At 47.7% G+C, this 25,185-nt stretch overlaps 1 protein-coding gene across 1 annotated transcript in view; it reads right to left on the bottom strand.

The window, feature by feature from the left end:
• Nucleotides 1-25,185, bottom strand: part of EFCAB6 (EF-hand calcium binding domain 6) — a 251,019-nt gene that overhangs the window by 92,340 nt on the left and 133,494 nt on the right. The window contains exons 17-18 of the mRNA XM_043441591.1: nucleotides 23,953-24,121; nucleotides 417-531 (exon numbers count right to left, since the gene is read on the bottom strand). Coding sequence (XP_043297526.1) covers nucleotides 417-531; nucleotides 23,953-24,121 — 284 coding nt within the window. The remainder of the gene's footprint in view (nucleotides 1-416; nucleotides 532-23,952; nucleotides 24,122-25,185) is intronic.

Here is a 25,185-nt window from a genome sequence, read left to right as displayed (position 1 = left end):
CTGAGTCTTTCAGGGCCTCTGGGTCCAGGAGGGACACGGTCCCCGCTGGTGCACAGGTGGCTCTGAGGACAGATAACCAGCAGCTACTTTTAGGAGGAAAACCTCAGAGGATACGAGGTGTGATTGGAGGAGCACAGGCTTGGGAGTCAATTTTAGAAACCGTTTGTGCTCTTAACTATTTGTAGAAGGCTCTGCCAGACAAAATTCAGCACTCACAGTGCAGCTGAGTGGGGGTAAAAAAAAAAAAAGGCCGAAACACGGATAAAATTAAACAAGAATGTCTGTTTCAGTCTCAGGACGCACATGGTTTCCACATCTCAGCTCACACTACTTCAACCCCAGCGGCCTTGGGGCCCCATGCGGAAAGACCCGTGGGGCCCCGGGTGGGAGGCGGTTCGTGCTTGGCTGTTAGCTACCTTCGAATCCCGCTGCAAAATCAAGATAACTCATCCCTTCTTTCTTATATCCTAATTTTGTGGTCAACAGAGCGTACTGATCGTCATCCATGGGCATTCCATTATCTTCTAGGACCTGACGAGGAAGACAAGTGAGGGGGAAAGGCTGTTAGGTGGTTTCGGGTCTTTGCTGGCTGAGCCCTCCAGCCCCGCGATGAGCTCATCACCACAGCCTCTGCGGGCCGGCCTGGTTGTTACGTGTTTGCTCCCACCCCCCAGGTTCCCACGGGCGGGTCCAGGTGTCCTGGGGCTGGGGCCCTGGGCAAGGCTGGTTTGTTGAGCGAGAGAACAGGGTGCAGGCGGGTGCCCAACCCGGCCCAACCTGGCTTTGGTCAACCCGGCACGCAGGCTGCAGGCACTGCTGTGAACCTTGTCACTGGCCGTGCCGTCCAGGTGTCCAAATTCACATTTGCTGTGATGGCAGTGGCTTTCAAGCTTCAAAAGTTAGGTTTATATATATTCACATACGTGCTAGGAAACACAGAGTCAAGCAAGGCAATTTGAGGAGGGAAAACTAGAATTCTGATCAGAGTTTCATCACGGTCCAGTTTAAACTGTAAGTTACTATGCTTTTTGTGGGGGATCCATGGACCACCCATTTTCCTCGCCTTTTGTGATCCACTCGCTGAAAGTTACCCAGGGTCCCTTCACTCCACCACACATAACCTACTGTTGACCTACGGTCTCTGTTTTGTGTGTGGGGTGGGTGGGGCTGGGGGGGCGGCGGCTGAGAAAACATAGTTCCCTGCACTGCAGACGGACGCAGAATCCCCGAGATGACTCTGCCCGGGAGGGACTGATGGTCTGGGCTGTTCCAGGGGCAGGTGACGTTGGCAGCCCTTTGCCAAGGGCCAGTTAGTCAACAACCTGGACCCAGCTACTTGCCTGGAGGTGAACACCCCTGAAGGGATGCTGGGCAGAACAGAAGTGGGACAGAAGACAGCACCTCTGACTCTCACAAAGTTTCACAATTTAAATGAGAAAATATGGCTTTCTTTCCAGAAATGGACACTGAATCATAATTCAAAATGTGTCTGTGCATCTAAGGACCAAAGATACCCAGGATGACTGGACTCTCCCAGGACAGACGCAGGAAGGCTGTATGGAGATGGGTTAATAAAGGCTCTGCCTGAGTGTTGCGGGGTGGGGAACACACAGACCAGCCATTAACGTGGTGCTGATCAGGGGTTGTGGTGGCACAGGAAGCCAGAGTAGGTAGAGAGCAGAGGATTAGTGGGGTCAGTGCTACACGGACAGCATTCTGTGGAGGAAGCTGAATGGGGGGGGGGAGGGAGCAGGAGGATGGGATGAGATAGAACCCATCCTCACCACCATCACCATCACCACCATTATCATCACCATCACCCTCAACATCACCACCATCATCCTCATCACCATCACCACCATCACCATCATCATGATCTAGCAGTGCTTATCAGTAATGTCAGGTATGCAGATGACACCACCCTTATGGCAGAAAGTGAAGAGGAACTAAAGAGCCTCTTGATAAAGGTAAAAGAGGAGAGTGAAACAGCTGACTTAAAACTCAACATTCAGAAAACTAAGATCATGGCATTTGGTCCCATCACTTCATGGCAAATAGATGGGGAAACAATGGAAACAGTAACAGACTTCATTTTTGGGGGGCTCCAAAATCACTGCAGGTGGTGATTGCAGCCATGAAATTAGGATGCTTGCTCCTTGGAAGAAAAGCTATGACCAACCTAGACAGCATATTAAAAAGCAGAGACATTACCTTGCCAACAAATGTCCATATAGTCAAAGCTATGGTTTTTCCAGTAGTCATGTATGAACGTGGGAGTCAGACCATAAAGAAAGCTGAGCACCGAAAAATTGATGCTTTTGAACTGTGGTGTTGGAGAAGACTCTTGAGAGTCCCTTGGACTGCAAGGAGATCCAACCAGTCCATCCTTAAGGAGATCAGTCCTGAATATTCACTGGAAGGACTGATGCTGAAGCTAAAGCTCCAATACTTTGGCCACCTGATGTGAAGAGCTGACTCATTGGGAAAGACTGAAGACAGGAGGAGAAAGGGACAACAGAGGATGAGATGGTTGGATGGCATCACCAACTCAATGGACATGAGCATGAGCAAGCTCTGGGAGACAGCGAAGGACAAGGAAGCCTGGTGTGCTGCAGTCTACGGGGTCGAAAAGGGTCAGACATGACTGAGCGACTGAACAACCATGCCTATTACATTCCAGGCATTGTCCTGAGATCTCTACAGGTATTAATAGCTCACTTAAGCTGTGAGAAAAGCACTCTTACTAACTCCATTTTAAAGATGCAGCAACTGAGGCTATAAGAGTTTCCCCAGACACATGATTAGGTAGGGACAAACCTGGGATCCAAACTCAGTTCTTCTTCTTAACTGCTATGATCAAAGCCACTGTTGGAACAAGGTCACTGGCCTCCAGACAGAGAAGAGAACAGGTGGAAATGGATAGGAAATGACAGTAGGAAGTGGGGGAAGGGCTCTTCTGTGGGGCACTGGCACCCTCACACGGATCCAAACAGACCAATAGGCAAAGGCTAATTTGGATCTCTGCAGGACACCTTGTGATGCCCTGGGGACACCAGAGAGGAGGAAGCCGCCAACGAGTGGCTACGAGGCCACCTGCCATTCCCCATGTCCCAGGAGGCCGTCAGGAGACAGATTCTCCTCGGTTCCCGGGGCTGACAGGTGGTGCCTTCTGCCCCGGCCCCCGCAGGCTAGAGCTGTAAAATATAACCCCCCTTGGCAGCACCAAGGTACTCAGCAGTAGGGCCGCCACCAGCTCCTGCTTTGGGCCGCCCTTCCCGGCGTGTGGGCCAGGACCCGGGAGCGGGCATCTCTGGCCATCTATGTGAGTAATGAGCTGAACGTGACTGCGGGGCGCTGTGTTTGCGCCTGCCCAGCTGGTCAGGCCCTGGCCGTGGCTGGGCTTGTGTGTGTGTTGACGCAAACAGGCTGCGGGTCCGGCTTGGTGCAGGATTGGGAGCAGGGGCGGGGGTGCGGGTGCTGCAGTGTTGCCTGGGGGCTCAGCGGAGGCGGGGAGCAGCGCTGGATGCCCAGACTACCCCGAGGGCCCACCTGGGGACCTGGGCAGAGTGCGTGGCTGGGAACTCCGGCGGCTCTGCGCCATCTGTGCATACACCCGCCCGCCCCACTCTGTGCGGGAGTCTGTCCCAGCTCGGGACGGGCAAGTGTTTAGACAGCCCTCCCGTGGCTTTCGCACGGGCACCCAGGCAGCAGCAGTGGGGGCTCTGAAATGGAGAGGTCGGTGGCTCTCTTTGAAAAAAAAAAAACTATATTTTCAAAACAATTACACATGAATTATTCATTGCAAATTCCTCCTGCTCAGTCCTTTCATAAAAACATATGTAATGGATGGTAAGAAAATGTCTGTAGGCAAATGTTTCCACAGCCTGGAGGGGTGAGAAGCCCGGGGAGGCTGGGCGTGCCTTAGGCAGCCTGTCCTGAGGTGGCAGACGTGCCATCCCCAACGGGCACAGCGCGCCACCAAGAATGCAGTGCCCAGGAGCGCAGTCCCCAGAGAGGCCCCAAGGTCTTCACCGACACGCGCATCTCTCAAGCCTACCCTTGCGCCACTCATTTCTGGGATGAATAGGGTCACCAATCAACTAGATTTATCACAGCCCGTGGAGGCGATTTATAACACAATGTAGGGCTAAACAGCAACATTTATAAAACCGACTGTGAAGTGTTTAACCACTGAAGTCTTGTCCTTTTGTCTTTTCTAGGAGGGGTTTTCTTTAGGAAAGTTCCTCAAAGAAGTACAAACTGTGACCGGCACGTTCTGATTCTCCGAATCGTCACTTCCGCCATTCCTGGGACATCACTTTGGTCGTGGACTGGTTCTTGCACAGGAGTGCTCACCACCATTCTGAGGAACCCTTGCTGGGCTCTCCTGGTGAAGACAGGGGTGCCCGGGAAGGTGCCCAGTCATTGGACGGTGACTGAGTGATTCAGTCTCTCCAAGTCCCGCTCCTGCAAAGCGTCGTTCGCTTTGGGGAAAACTCCACGAGTCTCTGTGTGAGGAATACTTATTGGCTGTGACTGGGGCATCGCCTCTGTGGTGGCTGAATCTAGGGGGTAGAAGAGACAACCTTAATTTCTCACAGTCTATTTAGTAATACTGAAGCTTGTCACCCGAAAGGTGGGAATCTTGCAACCATGAGATTCCTACGCTGCCCCGTCCTTCAAGCCGGAGCTCTCATTTTTTTCACATCTACGCCTTACAAGACAATGTTAAAATGTCTGCTTTAAGCACTCAAATTCATTTTTAAGTGAGAAACAATAGCCTCTTATATTTAACTGAATAGTAAAATCGGACCATTTCCCATGTTTTATCTTCCTTCGTGAACGCCTGAGTCTCCATCTACAGCATCGAATTCCTTCAGTCCGGAGAACTTCCTTTAGCACTTCTCAGAGTGAAGACCTGTTTGCAATGAATGATCTTTGCTTTTTCATCTGAAAACAGCTTCATTCTTAAAGGGGACTTGCCCTGGATGTAAATTCTGGGGTGAGGGGTTTCTGTTTGTTTTAGTTTCTGCTTTCCTTTTAGCAGGATAAAGTTTCTGTCCCACTGTTCTCTGGCCACCGTCATTTCTGATAAGAGGTGCTGGTGATTCAAATCATTGTTCCCCTTTTACCGTGCCATCTTTCACATGCTGCTTTGAGGTTTATCTCTTTGATTTTGGTTTTCAGTTTATCTATGATTTTTTTCTTTGTATTTATTGTACTGGGGGTTTTCTGTGTTTCTTGAATTTACACATGTAAACTTTTCAACAAAAATCGGGAAATTTCAGCCATTATTTCTCCACATATGTCTTCTTCCTTCTGTGACTCCACTTATACCCATGCGAGACCTGATGTGGTTTCACACATCCCTCAGGCACTGCTCTTTTTCTTTTCAAATCTTTTCCTTTTCTCTTCTTCAGTTTGTGTAACTTCTGTTGATGTGTCTTCAAGTTCTCTGACTCTTCCTCTTGTTATCTCCATTCTGTGGCTAAGCCCATCTGGTAAATTTTTCTTGGTGAATTTTAATTTCAGATATTTTATTCTTTAGGTCTAGAACATCCATTGGCTTTTTTCATAAATTCTACTTCTCTGCTGAGATTTCCTACGTTTTCACTCATTATGAGTATACTTTCCTTTGCATGACTGAGCATAGTTTTAATGGTTAAAAATTTCAAGTGCTAAGTCTAACATCTGGATCATCTCAGAGTCTTTGCTTTTGAGAAAGGTCATACTTCCCTATTTCTCCGTATGTTGAATAAGATTGGGTGGGCTTCCTGGACATTATGAATGCTATGGTGTGTGGAGATTCTGGATCCTGTTACATTTTGTTGACCTGTTTGAGGACACAGTGGACTTGGTTAGACTCCGTCTGCTGGATAGCAGTTTAAATCTCAGCGTGGCTCTTTTATCCTGAGCTAGGCTCCTAGCAGCCTGCCCTGCTTTTGTATCGTCAGGGTCAGCCAGAATTTGGGCAGAATTTATAAAAAGACGGAGTAGGAAATGGCAACCCACTCCAGTACTCTTGCCTGGAAAACCCCAGCTTAAAGCATCCACGTTTGGGCTCTGTCCCGTACAGAAACCTCCCTGTATTTCCCAGTGGCATCAGTCACTCAGACCTCCCTCCGCTCTCTCCTTCTTCAGGCTGGAAAGGCTGCTGGTTTTCCATCAGCATTTTATCTACCTCATGTGGCACCAACTTCAGCCTTCACTCGGGTGAGAAGCTGAAAACATGGGAACATTTCCCCATGCTATTTCCATTTCCAAGAGTTGACTCCTCTCCAGAATCTGGTTGCTTAGTTTCATTCTCTAAGGCCTTCGGGTACTTCATTCAGTTATTTATTCATTAATTTACTGACTTGTTTAACATTGTCCGGTGTTCACAGCTGATGTCTCTAGGAAAGTTGGTCTAGTAGCAGCTGATTCACTCACATGAGAAGCAGAACGCCCGTGATGCTCGCTTGGATGGTCTTGCAAGCACATCCTTAGATCACAGCTAGGCCAGCACAGCAAACGTCTTCCCAGCCGCCTTCCCATCTACCCAGCTGCAGTGATAATGCTCTTTTCTGAGCATCCATAGTCCTCTGCTTGCTTCTATTGTAAACAGTCCTTCATATGGGACCTAACATATGGCAGGCACTCGACAAATAAATGACTGTTGGATGGAGAAATTACCAGAAATTACCAGAAAAGAAATTACTTCTTTTCCACCTATGTACCCCAAGAGCATACAGTAGGTGCTCAGTAAATGCTGAATGACAAGAAGAGGCAGGGACATCAGTGTAACAGAACGCTGAACGCTCTTCCAACTTCTACTACGGGCTACGTTGCTTCATTTGTGTCCAATTCTTTGCGACCCCAGTGGACTATAGCCCACCAGACTCCTCTGTCTATGGAATTTTCCAGGCAAGAATACTGGAGTGGGTTGTCATGCCCTTCTCCAGGGGATCTTCCTGACCCAGGGACTGAACCCACATCTCTTATGTCTCCTGCATTGGCAGGTGGGTTCTTTTACCACTAGTGCTACTTGGGAAGCCCAACTCCTACTGCAGGTCTGGGTGAATCTTGCGCCTGATGTGAGAGAGTCCACGTGAGGCAGATATGAGTGGCAAGTGGTCATCTAGCCTTGGCTAGGCAGTAGCTAGACTATCCAGAATACTGCTAGGCAGGACAAGAAGACATTGTCCCGGGAGGCGGACACAAGGAAGCAGGAGGAAAGGGAGGCGGGCTTAGAACTGCAAGGTTGTACTTGTCCTTGAGACCTGAACTACAGAAGCTTCACCCTTAGGAAGGTGCACGGCTCTGGTGCCGGGTCGGCCATGGTCTTTATTGTTCCTCCCTTAACCCTGCACTTGATCATGTTCTCTTTGCAAACTGTCAGTCTGGGGAACCAAGGGAAAGGCTCGTGCTTACACTCCGGCTTACACAGGAGCCAGAGACTTAGAGGCCAAGACGCGAAGCGAAGGGAGAAGTCAGGTGCACGCACCTGGAGACTGCCTGTTCAGCCATCCCTCCCCACCTGGAGATTCTCCCACCTGTTACTTGTGAAAGAACCAATGAGGGTTCTGGGTTTTCTTTTTAAGAATAATATTACTTCTATTTCTTGACATACACATTCATAGTCAAAATGAAACAGGCCAAAAAAAGAAAAAAAAAAGTCTTCTCTAGAATTTCAGACTTACTCCATCTCCCCACCCTCAATTCCCTATCCCAGGAATACCCGCTCTTCCAGCCCCTCCCGACTCTTAGCTGCCTCAGTCATCAGAGGGCAGAAATAATCAGAGAATTCAGTCATCAAGGCGACCTGATCACATGCAAATCTGCTATGAGGGATTAGAGCACCAAGGCCGGAAAAGAGTACAGAACTTTCAAAACAGATGTGTACTCGGATAGAAAGCTGAAATTCTTTCGGCAAATGTTTCCGCGAATATTCAGGCACACAGTCTGGCTGTCCGTGTGGCCCCAGCAGGCAGGGTGTTCACAGCGGATGCAAACCCACATGAGAGGCAGTCATGGTGCTATCACCTGCACAGGCCACGGTGCAGTCAGTTCGAGAGGCCGTTGCCTGTTACGAGTGCAGTTCAAGTGATGGGGTTTCCTTTCAGTGTCTTAAGTGACAGGAATACTGTGAAGAATGAAGGATGCTCCCAGGGTGTGGAGCATCGCAGTGTCCTTGTGTGAGGACACTGATGGCAGGGACTGTTCCGGAGACAGGGACTCAGAAGTGGGATTTGAAGCTGGGGAGCATCTCGAGCACACAGTCCCAGCCTTAATGGCCTGATGACAAGGCCCAGGGCTGACTTCAGAGCAGCAAACACGACTCCAGGAGGTAAGGGACGCTTCATAAGTGTCACCGAGAAAGAGAACCTGACTGGAGAGCTACTAGGTTCGGTCATGTTACTAAGTGACTTCCACACACTACCCTTTTTTAAGCAGAGCAACAGCTCCTCAACAGAAATGTGGCCAAGTCCACCTTATAAAGGAGGAGATCAAAGTTTAGGAAGGCTAAGCAAAAACAACCGTTTGCCAGAAAGACCCGGCTGTGAGTGGTGGAGCAAAGGCTTGAACGTGTGTCGGCCTGACACCACAAGACATCACCGTCTCCTGACTCCTCGGGGGGAGAGCCTGGAGCATGTCAGCTGCGGCATTGACAGGCTCACTTACAGATGAGGAGCCTGGAGCCCAGAGACACCAGCACCTGTCCCTGGGGATGGGCTTGAGCACAGAGACACCCAAATAACTCCAGCGGGGGTACCGCCCAGGGATGTTCGGTAACCAGTGACAAAAGCCCAGCGCCGTGGCTGAGTCCGGACTCACAGTTGAGGCTCGGGCTCCACGAATGACAGGAAGTGTACCACTCCCCGCTCCAACAAGCTGCCCGGCAGTCGGCGGAGGACATGGCTGAGACTGGGTCTGGGTGCTCCCCGAGGCTTTGTGGCCCATATGTTTGGGGCAGGTTGACAGCAGGGACAGAGGCTCTATGAGCCAGCTACCGCATAACAATCATCCCAAATGTGGTGGCCAGTGACAAAACAAACATTTGTCCTTGAACCAGTGGGTCTGCGGGTCAAGCGCAGTTTGGCTCACAAGACGGCCTTGGCGGGAGGCTCCTGGTTCAGCCCGCAGGGCTGCTGTAGGCCCGTTTCACGTGCATTCACTCTGGGGACCAGGCGGATGGGACAGCAGCTGCCCTGGGGAAGCTCTTCTAACAGCCGATCGCTGGAGCCCAAGGCCACGCTGGACCCACAGCTGCTGCTCAGGCTGTTTCTGCCACACTCCGCGTCCAGCACCACTGGGTAAGTATCCCCTGAGGTACTGGAAAGCAGAGAGGGAGGGAAATTAAGAGGGGGTGAAGGACAGCAAGTGCGTGAATTCTGAGGTCCTTTCCAGCTCCTTGAGTCTATGGGATCCTGTATGTTTGGTGGCAACGCTGTGACCTCTAGAAAGATACCACTATCACAATCCAACCACTCTCTCAAATCTAGACACGCTTAGTCCTCAGGCGAGATCTCTCTGGTCCACCTGATCCAGTTCCACCTGACCCATGGGTGATGGTGCTGAAAATGCTTCCAAAAACAATCTACCCCCTCATCTTCTGGACCTTCAAGACACACTGAGGGTTGGATAGCCACAGTCACCAAGCTATAAAACAGTGGGGCTTTTTCTTTCCTTTCCTGCTGAAGGCGTGATGAGGACAATGAAAACAGTGACAATATGATTTGGTTTAGTGGAGTTTTTTAAACTATATCATCCCCCTAGAACAACAGGACTAAAATTGTGTTTAAAAGGCTCAGAGTGACAAAAACTCTGAGCCTGAACACAACCTTCAGAAACTGTAAAAGGAGAATAAGGGACAAGGTGACCTCACAGCTTTCAGCATCCAGGAGAGTCCCGGGGTGATGTGCAAATGGACCGACATGTCTAACCTTGGAGGCAAGCCCCCAGAACCTGGACTGCTTTTTTCGCACACATGTAAAATCTTAGCCCGTTCCATGGGCAAATGAACCCAGTACTTTAGTAACAATCTGTGAAGACTGCAGTTGAAAGCGGACAAGCCATTCCTCCTTCAGAGAAGACTGTTCTTAAGCCCTGGAATCACGTCTGTTGTTCAAAGGGTAGGTGAACACATACCACGGGGCTCAAAGCCGAGAACAAGGTCAAGGTGGCGGGAGAAGCTGCCACTGGGCGGCCACGCTCTCCTCTGTGCGTGTCTGAAATTATTTCTCCCTTCTCAATTTCAAAAGCAGATACATTTTTAACATATAAACTTAACGCAAGTCCAATTATGATCTTAATAACGCATTTGGGAGGTAACTCTTTATGGATAGAATTTATATGGAAAGATATAAATCTGGCTTGAGAGTAGCCAAGAAAATATAAGAAGGAGAAAAAATAAGGAAAGATCTGTTTTACTAAAATAAAAAAATTACATTGATATAGAAAAAGATGTATAGAATTGTGCATCAAAATGGGAATTTTCAGATGTATGCCCTAGTATAATGAGAATTTCACAAACGACAAAGGGAAAATATAGAAGAGCCTCATTTTACACAGTACAAAAAAATTAACTCCATATGGATTAGGCATTCATGTTTAAAAAATAAAGCAGTAAAAAATTCTTGCAAGAAAGTCTAGATTATCTGTATAGTATGAGAGGGAGACCCGGAGGGACTGGGGAAGAATGGAAACTTATTAAGCAAGACTAGAAACCTAGAATTTATCTTAAATAAAAGAAAAGAGGAAAAAAGAATGGAAGATAGATATATTGGGTTGTACAAAAATCTTAAAACACTTTAATGGCAAAAGATATAATAAAACAAAGAGACAAATGATAGATTTTATAAATATATTTGTAGTGAAGAAGACAAAGAGCTAATACATTATTAATTAATTCAAGAGCTATTGGGAGACACCTACTTCAAGCCATCAGGAACACAAAGGTAAACAAAATATCAAAACCCTTTCCTCGGGTGCCAGGCTCTACTGAAAGGGTTAACCTATTGTATTGAGTCGGTTGTGTCCCCAGAAAGATATGCTTAAATCCTAACCCAGTTTCGCCGCATATGTGACCTTTAATGAAAACAAGGTCTTTGCATATGTAATCAAGTTCCCATGAGGTCATACTGGATTGGGCTTCCCAGAAAGCTCAGCGGTAAAGAATCCCTCTGCCGATGCAGGAGACGCAGGTTTGATCCTTGGGTTGGGAAGATCCCCTGGAGGAGGGAATGGCAACCCACTCCAGTATTCTTGCTTGGAAAACTCCATGGACAGAGGAGCCTGGTGGGCTACAGTCCATGGGGTCGCAAAGGGTCAGACATGGCTGAATGACTGAGCAGGCACGCATGCACATACTGGATTAGGGGTGAGCCCAAGTCCAAGGACTGAAGTCCTTCTAAGAAGAAGGGACTCTGGACACAGAGCGAGGACAACACAGGTGAAGATAAGACACAAGGAAGAGGCCAGAGGCCAGAGTGAGGGCAGCTGAGCAAGCCGAGGACAGCCGAGGACCGCCAAGCCAGCAAGGCTGGAAGCCAGAGTCGGCAGGGAAGGGTCCTCATATAAATAAACCACGGCAGGCGGCAGGACTCTGCGACGCCTGGATTTCAGGTTTCTGGCCCCAGCGCTGTGAGAGAAGAGATTTCTGTGGTTCAAGCCACCCAGTTTGTGGTAATTTGTTACAAATTCCTAGGAAACTACTACACACGTATTGGCTCATTTAATCCTTATCACTATCCTACAATCCCTGGAGAAGGAAATGGACAACCACTCTAATATCCTTGCCTGGAAAATCCCATGGACCGAGGAGCCTGGTGGGCTGTAGTCCATGGGGTCGCAGGGTCTGGCACGACTGAGCGACCGACACACAGACTGTCCTCCAATGAAGCTACTGAAACGATCTCCACTGACGGGCAAGGAAACTGAGGCCCAGAGAGCTCTGCCCAGGGTCACACAGCTGTCAAGCAACGGAGCTGGGGTTTGACTCCCGGCACCTACTCCAGGATGCTGGCCTGGAGAAGTCCATGCACTCAAAGAGTCGGACATGACTGAGCTTTGACTCAAAGCTTTTCACTTTGAGACTTTGAGTGTGGCTCAGAGTCAGCCTTTGAGATGAGATCGGGTGCATACAGGGTGGTATGGCCGTAGACAGCGTTTTCAAACGCAATTCTCCAATGCTCCAAAATTGATTGGGTTCATTCCGAAAATACTGAGTACTTATTTTATGCTGCGCCCTGTTTCAGACGCTTGGGACAGGGCAGAGAATAAAAAGGACACAGATGACTGCCCAAGTAGCAGGTCCACCCCAGGGAGGAGGGCAGGGCTGCAGGGGGCTGAGGGAGAGAACCAGGCTGGAGGTGATGCAAACAAGAGTGTTAGGGAAGAGCAATGGTAGCCGGGGGCGGGGCGGGGGGCGCGGGGGTGAGGGCAGAGGCGGGGGTGGGGCAGGGTACAGGCTGGGGTCAGATTAAGAGAGACTCAGAGCCTTTTAGGGAGGAAGTCCCAGGGGTGACAATCTAGAGGATGTGGGTGAAGTGGGGTCCCGGGCTTCTTATGGAAACGGGTAAATAATGATGTCTATTGCAAACCTCTTCTAAGGTGACAAGAGGGCAAAGAATGTGAATGGACAATTCCCCGAAGAACAAATCCAAGAGCAAAGGGAAAAAACCCCAGAAGAAGCCTACATTCACCGGTAGTCACAGAAACGAATGCAAATTTAAACTGAGCAATCACTTTACAACTATCAGACCAGCAAAAACTAGAAAGAGCTAAAATGCTATATAACAGGGGTTAGAGAAAAAGATACTCTCATACACAGCTGTTAGAAGTATGAAATGCTACAGCATTATTTTTTTTTAAAGCACACAGACAAGACGTGTTAAAACAAAATATACGTTATCTCAGACCAAGCAATCCTACCCCAGGGAATCCGTTCCATAGAGATGAAAGCATCGGTACACAGAGATACATAAAGAACGACTGTTTAAAGAGGGAAAAAGAGAGAAAAAGAAGCAAATGCCCATCAAAGAGGGAAGGGTCGGTGTTCAACTTGCAGGTCTTTGCTTCCACTGAGAACAAACAGAAAGCCAGACAAAAGACAGCAAAACATCCGTTTGACAGACAGACAGCTGCTGAGACGACAAGGGCTCACAGGGACAGCAGGCGGAGTGGAGGGGGAAACTCAGGACTCGGGAGGGAAGGAGGTCACGGACCCATTCTGGGAGCAGAGCCAGGGTTCAGGGTCGGGGCTGAAGGCCCAGGCAGGCGGTCACTACCAGCAGAGAGAGAAACGAGCAGAGCTCGCGGGACTGCAGAGACCAGAATCAGAGACTTGACTTTTCAGTTTCCCGGTGAGAAGGGAAAACAGAAAACGGACCCTGACACTGTCAGTTTTCCCCTCGAGGCACTTGCTGAACTCAGAAGCCATGGGGTGGGGATTGACAGAAGGCTAAGGAATCAAAGCAGAAAACCTCAGAAAAGCTAAAGGGACTTTTTTTTTTTTTTGGTCACCTTTTTGAGTCCTGAGGAAACTAAGGTTAGATAGAGTTCAGGACTTTCCAGGGATGAGGGCTCAAAGAATAGCCCATGCTCTGAGTTAAAAGAGCTTCCCCAGTGGCTCAGTAATAAAAAATCCACCTACTAAAGCAGGAGACACAGGAGAGGCAGGTTCAATCCCTGGGTCAGGAGGATTGCCTGGTTAGGAAATGGCAACCCACTCCAGTATTCTTGCCTGGAGAGTCCCATGGACAGAGGAGCCTGGCGGGCTACAGTCCATGGGGTCACAAAGAGTCGGACACGACTGGAGTGACAGCACACAGGCATCAGTTCAGTTCCGTTCAGTCGCTCAGTTGTGTCTGACTCTTTGCGACCCCATGGACCACACCCCATGGACCGCAACACGCCAGGCCTCCCTGTTCATCATCAACTCCTGGAGCTTGCTCACACTCATGTCCATTGAGTCGGTGATGCCATCCAGCCATTTCATCCTCTGTCGTCCCCTTCTCCTCCTGCCTTCAATCTTTCCCAGCATCAGGGTCTTTTCCAAGGAGTCAGTTTTTTGCATTAGGTGGCCAAAGTATTGGAGTTTCAGCATCAGTCCTTCCAATGAATATTCAGGACTGATCTCCCTTAGGATGGACTGGTTGGATCTCCTTGCTGTTCAAGGGACTCTCAAAAGTCTTCTCCAACCACAGTTCAAAAGCATCAATTCTTCAGTGCTCAGCTTTCTTTATAGTCCAACTCTCACATCCATACATGACTACTGGAAAAACCATAGCCTTGACTAGACGGACCTTTGTTGGCAAAGTAATGATGTCTCTGCTTTTTACTATGCTGTCTAGGTTAGTCATAGCTTTTCTTCCAAGGAGCAAGTGTCTTTTAATTTCATGGCTGCAATCACCATCTGCAGTGATTTTGGAGCCCAAAAAACTAAAGTCTGTCACTGTTTCTATTGTTTCCCCATCTATTTGCCATGAAGTGATGGGACCGGATGCCATGATCTTAGTTTTCTGAATGTTGAGCTTTAAGGCAACTTTTTCACTCTCCTCTCTCACTTCCATCAAGAGGCTCTTTAGTTCCTCTTCACTTTCTGCCATAAGGGTGGTGTCATCTGCATATCTGAGGTTATTGGTATTTCTCCCGGCAATCTTGATTCCAGCTTGTGCTTCCTCCAGCCCAGCATTTCTCATGATGTGCTCTGCATATAAGTTAAATAAGCAGGGTGACAATATACTGTCTTGACGTACTCCTTTTCCTATTTGGAACCAGTCTGTTGTTCCATGTCCAGTTCTAACTGTTGCTTCTTGACCTGCACACAGATTTCTCAGGAGGTAGGTCAGGTGGTCTGGTATTCCCACCTCTTGAAGAATTTTCCACAGTTTGTTGTGACCCACACAGTCAAAGGCTTTGGCATGATCAATAAAGCAGAAGTAGATGTTTTTCTGGAACTCTCTTGCTTTCTCAATGATCCAACAGATGTTGGCAATTTGATCTCTAGTTCCTCTGCCTTTTCTAAAAAAACTTTGAGGACTACATGCTAGAAGGGAGTATTTTTTTGTTGTTGTTGGTTGGTTGGTTTTGTTGTTGGAGTGTTCCACACGCTGCAGGGCAACTAAGCCTGTGTACCACAACCACTGAAGCCTGTGTGCCCTGGAGCTCATGCTCCACAACGAGAGAAGCCACCACAACGAGAGGCCCAAGCACCGCAACTAGAGAGAAGGCCCTGCTCGCTGCAACTAGAGAAAGCCCATGCACAGCAACGAAGATCCAGTCCAGCTAAAAATAATAATAATAAATTAATTGAAAAAATTAGTCCAGGCACAAGCATACAAAAATATAAGATGGAAAGAAATAGCAAGGGTAAACATGCAGATACATATGATATCTTATTTATCATAAAAATAGCGTCCCATGGGATTCAGCATTGAAGTAAAATTTAAATGCATGACAATAGTAACATAAAAGCTAGGAAGGGGTGAATGAAATTAGTTTTATATTTAGCATTGCTAGAGAAGTGGTAAAAATAACAACATATTTAAGTACATACAATAAGACAAGGATTCATATCAAATCTCTCGGACAGCTTCTAAAGACTTACAAAAGGACATACACACCCATAGGCTGACAGAGGGGAAAGTGGAATGGTAGAAACAGCTAAATAACCTAAAAGAAGGCAAGAAAGGAAAGAAAAGAATACATGAAACAGCTGGGTCAAATAGAAAAAAAAATAGTAAGGTGATATTCACAGATATAAAATCAACTCTTGTGCTTATGTGCTTAGTCATGTCCAACTCTCTGTGACCCCATGAACTGTATCCACCAGGATCCTCTGTCCATGGGATTTCCCAGGCAAGAATACTGGAGTATTGCTCTAGTAAAATCAACTCTATCAGTAATTAAATGTAAAATGAAGTGATTACTGCAAGTACAAGACTAAGGCTGTCACAGTCTGTTTTTAAAATATCAGCTATATGCTGTCCATGTGAGACAATTTAAATATAAGCACTGAGAAAATTTGAGGTAAAAGGATAGGAAAAAATATGCTATGCTAACATGAATCAAAAGAAACCTGAAGTAACCATATTATTATCAGTCTAAAATAGACTTGAAGGCAAGTAGCATCACTCTGGATCAAGAGAGTCATGTCATAATGATAAAGAAGACAATTCACAGGAAGCTTCAGCAGTTCTGAGTCTATGTGTACCCAAAAATTTAGCTTCAAAGTGAATAAGGCAATAATCAACAGAACTAAAAAGGATCTCACTAAACAAATCCACCATCAGTTGGGAGACTTCAACACATTTCTCTCAACAGCTAATGGGATGAGCAGGCAAAAAAGTTGATAAGGAGACAGAAGTTCTGAAAAATACAATAAAATCAACTTCATTGGCCTACTTAGAAAACTAAAGGTCCATGATGGAGTACACATTCTTTTCAAGTGCTTCTGGGACATTTACCAGAATTGTCTCTATTAGTGGGTCACAATCCAAGCCTCAGCATATTTAGAAGGATCAGTTGAAGTGATTTATACTTTAAAACCACACCCTTTGATAGCTCAGCTGTTGAAGCAGAGGACTGTCGGCTCGATGTGTATAGACTTTAAAATCTATTCTCTGATCATGGTGGAATCAGTTTTAAAATCAATAATAAGAGATAAACTAGAAAATATCAACTGTGTGGAAATTAAACAGTAAGCAATTGGAGAAAAGAAGAAATCACAATGGAAATTATAAGCTATGTTGAACCGAATGACAATGAAAACACAGTATACGAAACCTGTACTATGCAGCTAAGCCTGCACCCAGAGGACCATGGATAGCCATCAGCTCATACATTAGAGAGATAAAGGCTGGAAAGCAATGATCTAACATTCTATCTCCAGAAGTTAGAAAAAGAAAAGCAAATTGAATCCCTAGTAGGTAGAAGGAAGAAAATAATTGAGGTAACAGCAGAAATAAAGAAATATAAAACAAATATACAAGAGAAAAATAACAAGTCAAATAAAGTTGTTACTTCGAAAAGAAAAAACTGACAGACCTCAATTTCTGCATTTGGGTAGGATGAAGTAATTCACAGCAAGCAAATATTCCCCATGAAAATAATTAAGAAAAAAATCAAGTAAAAATTATAAAAAGGCATCAGAAAGCTGAAAAAGCCATGAGGTTTCAAGGAACCAAAATCCCAAGGTGGAAAGGATTCACCTTTCAGCCTCAAAGGTTTCCCTGGTAGCTCAGTTGGTAAAGAATCTGCCTGCAATGCAGGAGACCACAGTTCAATTCCTGGGTCAGGAAGATCCGCTGGAGAAGGGATAGGCTACCCACTCCAGTATTCCTGGGCTTCCCTTGTGGCTTAGCTGGTAAAGAATCTGCCCGCAATGTGGGAGACCTGGGTTTGATCTCTGGGTTGGGAAGATCCCCTGGAGAAGGGAAACGCTACCCACTCCAGTATTCAGAGCCGGACACAACTGAGCGACTTTCACTTTCACACTTTCAGTGTCAAACTGAGACTAGGCAATTGCATTTCCCCTGGGAACAGCTGACGCCTCTGGGAGTAGACTCTGGACTGAGAAATAGGTTTGGGCCAGACAGAGAGCCACTCCAGCAGAGCGTTCACGTGGTGCTGGAGTGGCGAAGCTGGAGACGTGGGGGGACAGGCTCAGAGCATGCCTGGCTCCCCACTCCAGACGTGTGCTGATCTCTGGAATGGGCCAGGGCTGGAGTCTAATGACCTGAACTGAAAACTTAAAAAAGGATGATGCAAGTCTCCCAACTTAAGATACAAAGGCCCAACAGGGAGGAAGACCCTGAGAACACAGAGGCAAAAACAAAGCCCTAGAGGTGTGGTCCATCGGCACTGAGGGCCTGCAGCTGCCCAGCCCTGGAGGAACTGGCCAATTTGGGCACGGCCAGATGCCCAGAGGCTCCAGGTTTGGCATCTGTCAAGAGAGTTATTACTGGAAAATAGAGAAATAAATACAGACTTTTGACAGTGTATGGAGCTTGGAGCAACAAAACTGAAGATGTGCAGGACCTCGAACACACCACTGGTTCACTCCCTTGAAACATGTGTAAGATTAGGAAGTGGTAAGGAACAGCCAAGAGATGCTCAAGCGTGTTTGTGGGGCTAGGTTTAATCTAATCAGGGTCCCTGTCCCTAGCCGGAGAAGACTGTGTGGGATTAGGAACTGATGGCAGTGAGTGGGGTGGGTACCCATTCCCCAGATATGTGAGTGTGACCAGCACCCAAAGGGCTTAAGCTACTCTGCTAGGAGGAAGTGAGGAAGCTCACTTCCTGCTAAGCAAGGTAAGATGTCCTCGCCTTCAGGAAGGTGCAGAAGTAAGGGGCCGAGGCTGCTAAGAATCTGGGACACTGGGCTGGGCTGTTACAGACTCTGGCTTCCCTAATCCACGTCTTGGGGGCTCTGTGTGTGTTGGCTGATGAGTTCTGCAGCCTGTGTCTGTCGCCGGGGCCTCTGCTGGGACTCCAGAAATGGGACTAAGAATAACAGTGTGCTGAACGATGTTCAGTGTATTTACTGAGGATGAAGAATAACAATTTCCCATTAGGAACAGCCAATTATGGGGAACCAGAATTGTAAAGCTGCCCTCAAATTCCTGATGGATGGAATAGCTCAATTAGTCTAATTACTCAATTAGACTAATCTTGACTTATGTGTCCTTGGGTGTTTAGTCATTTTATGTTCCCCATGGGTCACTAGTCCCAAGCAATGAAACTTCTGCTTTATCCATGTTCCCCATGTGCCTCAGTCCTATTCCAAGTATGGAACAGGCACCCTCACAACGTTTACCGAGAGAAAGGATGACAGAGACTGCTGTCTTTGCCTGCCTGATGTGTATTCTCTCCTTCTCCCATAGGAACAGGACCTTGCTTTTCCTGGAGGTAGTAATGTACCCAGCCAAAAAGTCTGTATGTGTGTATTATATATATATTTATACATATATGTAAGTGGAAGCTTACGATATATTACAACAAAATGTTAAGTCTGAGGAGCTTCCAAAAAAGCCCTTTAAAAAAGAAAGACTTCCCTGGCTCAAGCCTTTGCCCTGCCCTTTTCCCTTCTTTGTGCCTGAAACATGTGTGTGATAGCTGGTGTTCCAGCAGCTATCTTGCATACATGAGGATAAGACTGAACGAGTAAGAAGCTAGAAGCATCCTGGGTTTCTGAAGACAATGTAGAGCTGCTGCACTGACCCTATAACAACAACCTCTGGACTCCTTTCTTAAAGGAGAAAAATAGCCACTTTTAAAAGTTAAGCTACTGTTTTGGGGGTTTGCTGCTAATTCAGCAAATGAAGGATAGGGAAAGGGAGAAACTGTATCCAGAGAAGGAATATAAATATTCTAGATCATCTTAAAATTCAAAAATGGTTTTCTGCAACATTACAAGTTCTTGATTCATTATTTAAATAAATTGACACGTTTAAAAATACATGGAAGTCACAGGATTTGTGGTGCAGAGGCCAGAGCAATCAAGCAGAAGAAGGGGATTTCCTGAGAGAAAGAATATGTATTACAGGGTTGTTGTGAACAATGATTTAATGGATGATGCAAAATACACAACTAGGGCTAGTACAATTCCAGAAAGAACTGTCCTTTTTCCTCCCACAGTGGAAATTGCAGACTTAATCATGAAAAACACAATGAGTTCATGAAAACCCCAATAGCTCTGCCTCGACCAGGGCTCTCAACTCAGTGTGGGGTCCCTGGTTATCTCACACTAATCAGAAACTCTGATATCTCCTACACTCGAGAGAAAAGGGAGAAAGTTCAATTACTAGTTAACAAATAAAAGTTTGCATAACAGACAGAAGCTACCTGACCAGTGAGGTGAAAAAAGTAACAGAGTCTTAGCAAAGACCATGCAGGGACACAGTGACCTGTCAGCTTCCACCTGGCTCTGGATTCTATTCACATGGTTCTCTCCTAAGAGGACCTGTGTAGCCCATCACCTGCTGCCTCCACCGCAGGGAAGGTGACGGCTGCTAAGAATAAACAGCACTTCTAATTTAGAGTGCAAGGTATTCAGTTCAGTTCAGTCACTCGGTCGTGTCTGACTCTGCGACCCCATGGACTGCAGCACACCAGGCTTTCCTGTCCATCACCAACTCCTGGAGCTTGCTAGACTCATGTCCATTGTGTCGGTGATGCCGTCCAACCATCTCATCCTCTGTTGTCCCCTTCTCCTCCTGCCTTCAATCTTTCCCAGGATCAGGGTCTTTTCCAATGAGTCAGTTCTTCGCATCAGGTGGTTAAAGTACTGCAGCTTCAGATTCAGCATCAGTCCTTCCAATGAATGTTCAGGACTGATTTCCTTCAGGATGGACTGGTTTGATCTCCTTGCAGTCCAAGGGACTCTCAAGAGTCTTCTCCAACATCACAGTTCAAAAGCATCAGTTCTTCGGCACTCGGCTTTCTTTATGGTCCAACGCTAACATCCGTATATGACTACTGGAAAAACCATAGCTTTGATTAGATGGAACCTTTGTCGGCAGAGTAATGTCTCTGCTTTTTAATATGCTGTCTAGGTTGGTCACAGCTTTTCTTCCAAGGAGCCAAGTGTCTTTTAATTTCATGGCTGTAGTCACCATCTGCCGTGATTTTTATAAGTGATAGTTTGCAAGGTATTCAAGCCAACGGTGAAGCGCTGCCTGTGTTCAAAGGATGAACAAGTGCATAGATGCAGAACTCGGCAAGTGGGTAAATAGGACTTAGAGCTTCACTCCCAATGCCCCGGGCTTGAAACTCTTGCAGCCACTGCACTACTAACTGGTGAGACAGAGGTCTGGGGGAAGAGAGGGCAAGAACATTGCCTCCCCGCAACCAAACTGGTAGGAAGAAGTGGAGGGGCATTCTTATTATGTCCTTCCCACAAAACTCTGAGGCCAGATCCAACCTCAAAGCTACCATCGGTTGTACCCAGCTAGCCTACATGGGCTTCCCTGGTGGCTCAGAAGGTAAAGAATCTGTCTGCAATGTGGGAAACCCAGGTTCAATCCCTGAGTCAAGAAGATGCTCTGGAGAAGGGAATGGCTACCCACTCCTACATTCCTGCCTGGAAAACCCCACGGACAGAGGAGCCTGGAGGGCCCCAGTCCATGGGGCCGCAAAGAGTCGGACACGACTGAGCGAGCAAGCACGCGCACAGCCTGTGTGACACCCACCAACCCGGTGTCACACTCGGCAGGGGTCTGAGGCTGATACGGGCTGGCATGGATTCAAAGTCGAGTGTCTGAATGGCTTACCAGCTGGACCACGCTGAGCCATGATCTTAAGTCCTAAGCTTTGGTCTCCTCACCTGTGAAGTGGGTGTAAGGTGATCTATACCTCACAGGGCTCCTGCGACAGTTACAAATAAAGCTTGTGAACCAACGCCCCGGTGCCTGCACACTGGCAGAGTCAGTAAGTGCCCAGTGTAGTGATACCATCACTATTCCAGCAATGGTCAGCATCATCATCATGGTTATTATCATTGCTATTATTCCCATTACAGAATTAGTCATCATTAATGCTTAAAGCTCTCTACAAGAGTTGGTTTCAAAGGTTTCCTTGCCCATGAAGTTGGGTATTCCCAAACCTTTAACATCTGGATGCCTTGCATTTTGTCCAATCTAAATTCTGGTTTCTTTCTACAGTATAAGCCCATGATTTTCCCAGCTCTGACTTCACCAGTGGTAGAATCGCTCTCATTGATAAATAATTTAACACTGAAAATTTACATTTACATAATGCTTTGAGGTTACCAGCCTATAGAGTTGAAATCTGGGTCCCCAGCAGACTGTAGAAAGTCACCCCACGATTATTGATCTTCAAGTTAAACGGCTGGTCACAACAGGAGGTTTTAAAAGGTTAAACCCAACAAGTCACTAGGAGGGAAGCCAGTAGAATACCTCCCTAATTGTGTGCGCAGTGAACTGGTTGCTAAGTCTCCTGAAACAACAGACTTCTCTCCCTGCATCTCCATCCTCTAGTGTTTTCTGTTTTCTTCTGCAGCCCCTGCCGCCCACCGGCTGTCTCCAGGAAGCCAGGAACCAGGGAGGGGAGAAGCGTGCAGGCAGCACCGGGGAGCAAGAGCAGAGCGGCAGCTGCCCCCTGCTCGGCCGGAACACGGAGGCAGGCAGGGGGCAGAGAAGGGGGCCAGGGTGGGTTCGCCAGGTGCAGAGGGGAGCCAGTTTCACGTTTAGGAATCCCAGCTGGCTTCTGAAGCGCCTGCTTGCCTCACTCCGCAGGTGGTGGCCCTTCAGGCTCCCCTGGGGATTCTAGTTAACTCTTTAGCTTCACCTGTTCATCCAGCAAATGTCCTCTGGGCCCTACCGCGTGCCAAGTACTGGAATGCATCCCTGTTCAAAAGAGATAAAAATGTCTACCTTTGGAGCATATGTTTTTACTGGAGGAAGATAAACAGGCAGAATAAAGAAATGAACTAGGGACTTCCCTGCGGGCCCGGTAGTTAGGAACCCACCTGCCAATGCCGGGGACCTAGGTTGGATCCCCATCCAGGAAGATCCTACACGCTGTGGCCATGCGGCAACTAAGCCTGAGCGCCACAACAGGTGATCCTGTGCCCTTGAGCCTGCGAGCTGCAACTACTGGAGTCCACGTAGCCTAGAGCCTGTGCTCCGCAACAAGAGAAGCCACCAGTGGTTTCAACAATGAGAAGCCCATGCACCGCAGCTGGAGAGCAGCTCCTACTTGCCGTAACTAGATAAAGCCTGCGCAGCAATGAAGACCCAGCACAAACAAAAATAAAAACTTTTAACTTTAAAAAAAAAAAAAAAAAGAGGCCCCATTTGCCAGGTGATTCTGGGTGGAACCCGGGACCAGGCCCTGGGAGAGTTCCATGATTCCTGCCCATTTAGCCACTGAAGTCGCTCTCGTCAGAGTCGGCGATGGCTGGTTATCAGTTCCTGGTCCCCCCAACCAGAACTCGAAGAACCATCCTTGACTCTTTCCTCTCCCTTACCCGTTAACCCCATGTCTCCTCACGGGGCCCCTTAGGCTCACAAATATAGATCCTCCACGTCCGTGTATCTTGCTTGGGGAAGGGGAGGTCCGGACTGTTTCCACAGCCATCTAATCCCTCCCCCGCCCCAGCCCCTCCTCCACACCCCCCAACCCCCACACTGCTGCCAACGAGAGGCTTGGAAATGAGATTCGGACGGAGCCCATTTCAGCGCCTGGCACAGGGGCAGGCACTAGATAAACTGCAGCTGCTAGTATGATTATTTCTCTTCTTGGAAATATATTTCACTGCCTTCTTCTGAAGGTGTCCACATGGACACTACGACGTATTAACGGCAAGGTGTCCCTTAAAAATAGCTGCAGATGATGAACTACGGGGATCACAATAGGAATTTTAAGCAATCGTTCAAATTCATTCCTGAGAAGTCTGTGCAGAACCCTTCAAAGTGAGTTCTTTCTGGCATGAACCTCATCAATTCCCATAAACACATGCAAATCAGCACTCTGAGCTTCCCGTTTTCACTGCCAGTTTTTCCCCCCCACTTTCTTGAGGAACAAACCGCAGCTCTCTGATCACAGCATCCCAGGAACCCCTCGCTGGCAGGGCTGGGGGGTGCCTGGGCAGCCTTGCCCCGCACCCCCACCACCCCACCGCGCACACGGGTCCCGGTCCTCAGGGGGACGGCCAAGGAAAGCACCGATGAACCCTTTGTTTTGAAAGCTTAACTATCAAAAACCGGCCGCATTCACATCAGAAGCGTATTCTGAAGAAAGTTGCCAAGGACATTTTTGGCCAGAAGAATCCTTTTACATTGCCGGAAGATGCCTAGAAATGAAACCGTTTTGCCCTGGAATAAACCCTGACTGAAAAAAAAAAAACTTAATGCTTGTGCCTTTGGAGCCTGGTAGCACAGTAAGACAACTAAACTTCCTTCAGGAAAGGAGGAAACGCAGAAACGCAGAGAGACCTTACTCTCCTACCTTCTTGAAGTCACGTGTGTTAATTTTGCCATTAGGCTCCGTGGTGAAGTCGAGAAACCGTTTTCTGAAGGCTGGGTCCTGCTGCCGTATGCAGCTTTTGAGCTTCTCAATGACTTCATCCTTGGTCATGTTCCTGGTCATGGCTCCTTGGCTCTCAGCGGGCTTGGCTCTAAAATCAAAGCAGACACACAGGTGCAGCAGCACGCTTTCTAGAAGCCAGCGGCCCCCAACCTTTTTTGGCACCAGGGACCAGTTTTGTGGAAGACAAATTTTTCCACGGAATGGGGGAGGGGTGATTTGGGGGTGATTCAAGCTCACTGCATTTATTGTGCACTTTACTTCTATTGTTATTACATCGGCTCCACCTCAGATCACTAGGCATGGTCCCGGAGGTTGGGGACCCCTGCTACAGACCTCACCCGCTTATGGTTCAACCCAGGACAACACGGGGGTTTTCCATCCCCTTTCCACAAATGAGCAGACAGATGCTGAGGTCAAGGGAGTGACTTGGCGACTTCTTAGACGCCCATGGCTCATCGCTTCAGAGCCAGGCCCGCTGTTCTGTGTCACCGTGTCAGGTAAGCTCCCCCTCCCCGGCCGAGGTCCCAGCACAAGGCAGCAGGCCAGGGCGGGGAGCTTCGGGGCAGGGGCTGGTGTCGCCCCTGACGTTTTCAGCTGTGCTTTGAGCTGGCTGAATCTAGCACGGGAGTGGGAAGACAGGGCTGAAAAAGGATACTGTAGTGAACTGGGAAAATGCAAAGTCAGAGCCTGCTACACCGCCTTAAATTAAACAGGCTGCTTCATGGAAACCAGATCAAAGATCATCAGACAGCCATGGGAAGGAAGGGATGTCCACAGTTAACCCAAGTGGACTCACAAAATCCATTTAATTTATATAATACAGATCTTATGCAGTGTGCTCTGTGTCTGAGTGTGAGAATGCATGTGTCTTTGAAGGATAATTATTCTCCTGCAGTATCCTAGACCTCATTTTGATAGCCATGAGATGGTCTTGAGAACGGACTTCGACTCCTCACCTGCTGCTTCTGTCAGCTCTAAGAGATGTCCAAGAATGCCCACGTTTGATGAAATGCTAAATTGCTAGCACTTCTTTCACTGCTTTTTTGGGAGGCAGACGTAGCTCTTCATAGAATATTTTACCTTTCTCTTAAAATACCATCTTTCTACTCATCTATAAAGCAGCTACTATTAAAGTGCCCAGATATTCAAATT

Source organism: Cervus canadensis, chromosome 21, assembly GCF_019320065.1.
Source record: "Cervus canadensis isolate Bull #8, Minnesota chromosome 21, ASM1932006v1, whole genome shotgun sequence".
Lineage (NCBI taxonomy): Eukaryota > Metazoa > Chordata > Mammalia > Artiodactyla > Cervidae > Cervus > Cervus canadensis.
This window is presented reverse-complemented; position numbering and strand designations above follow the sequence as displayed.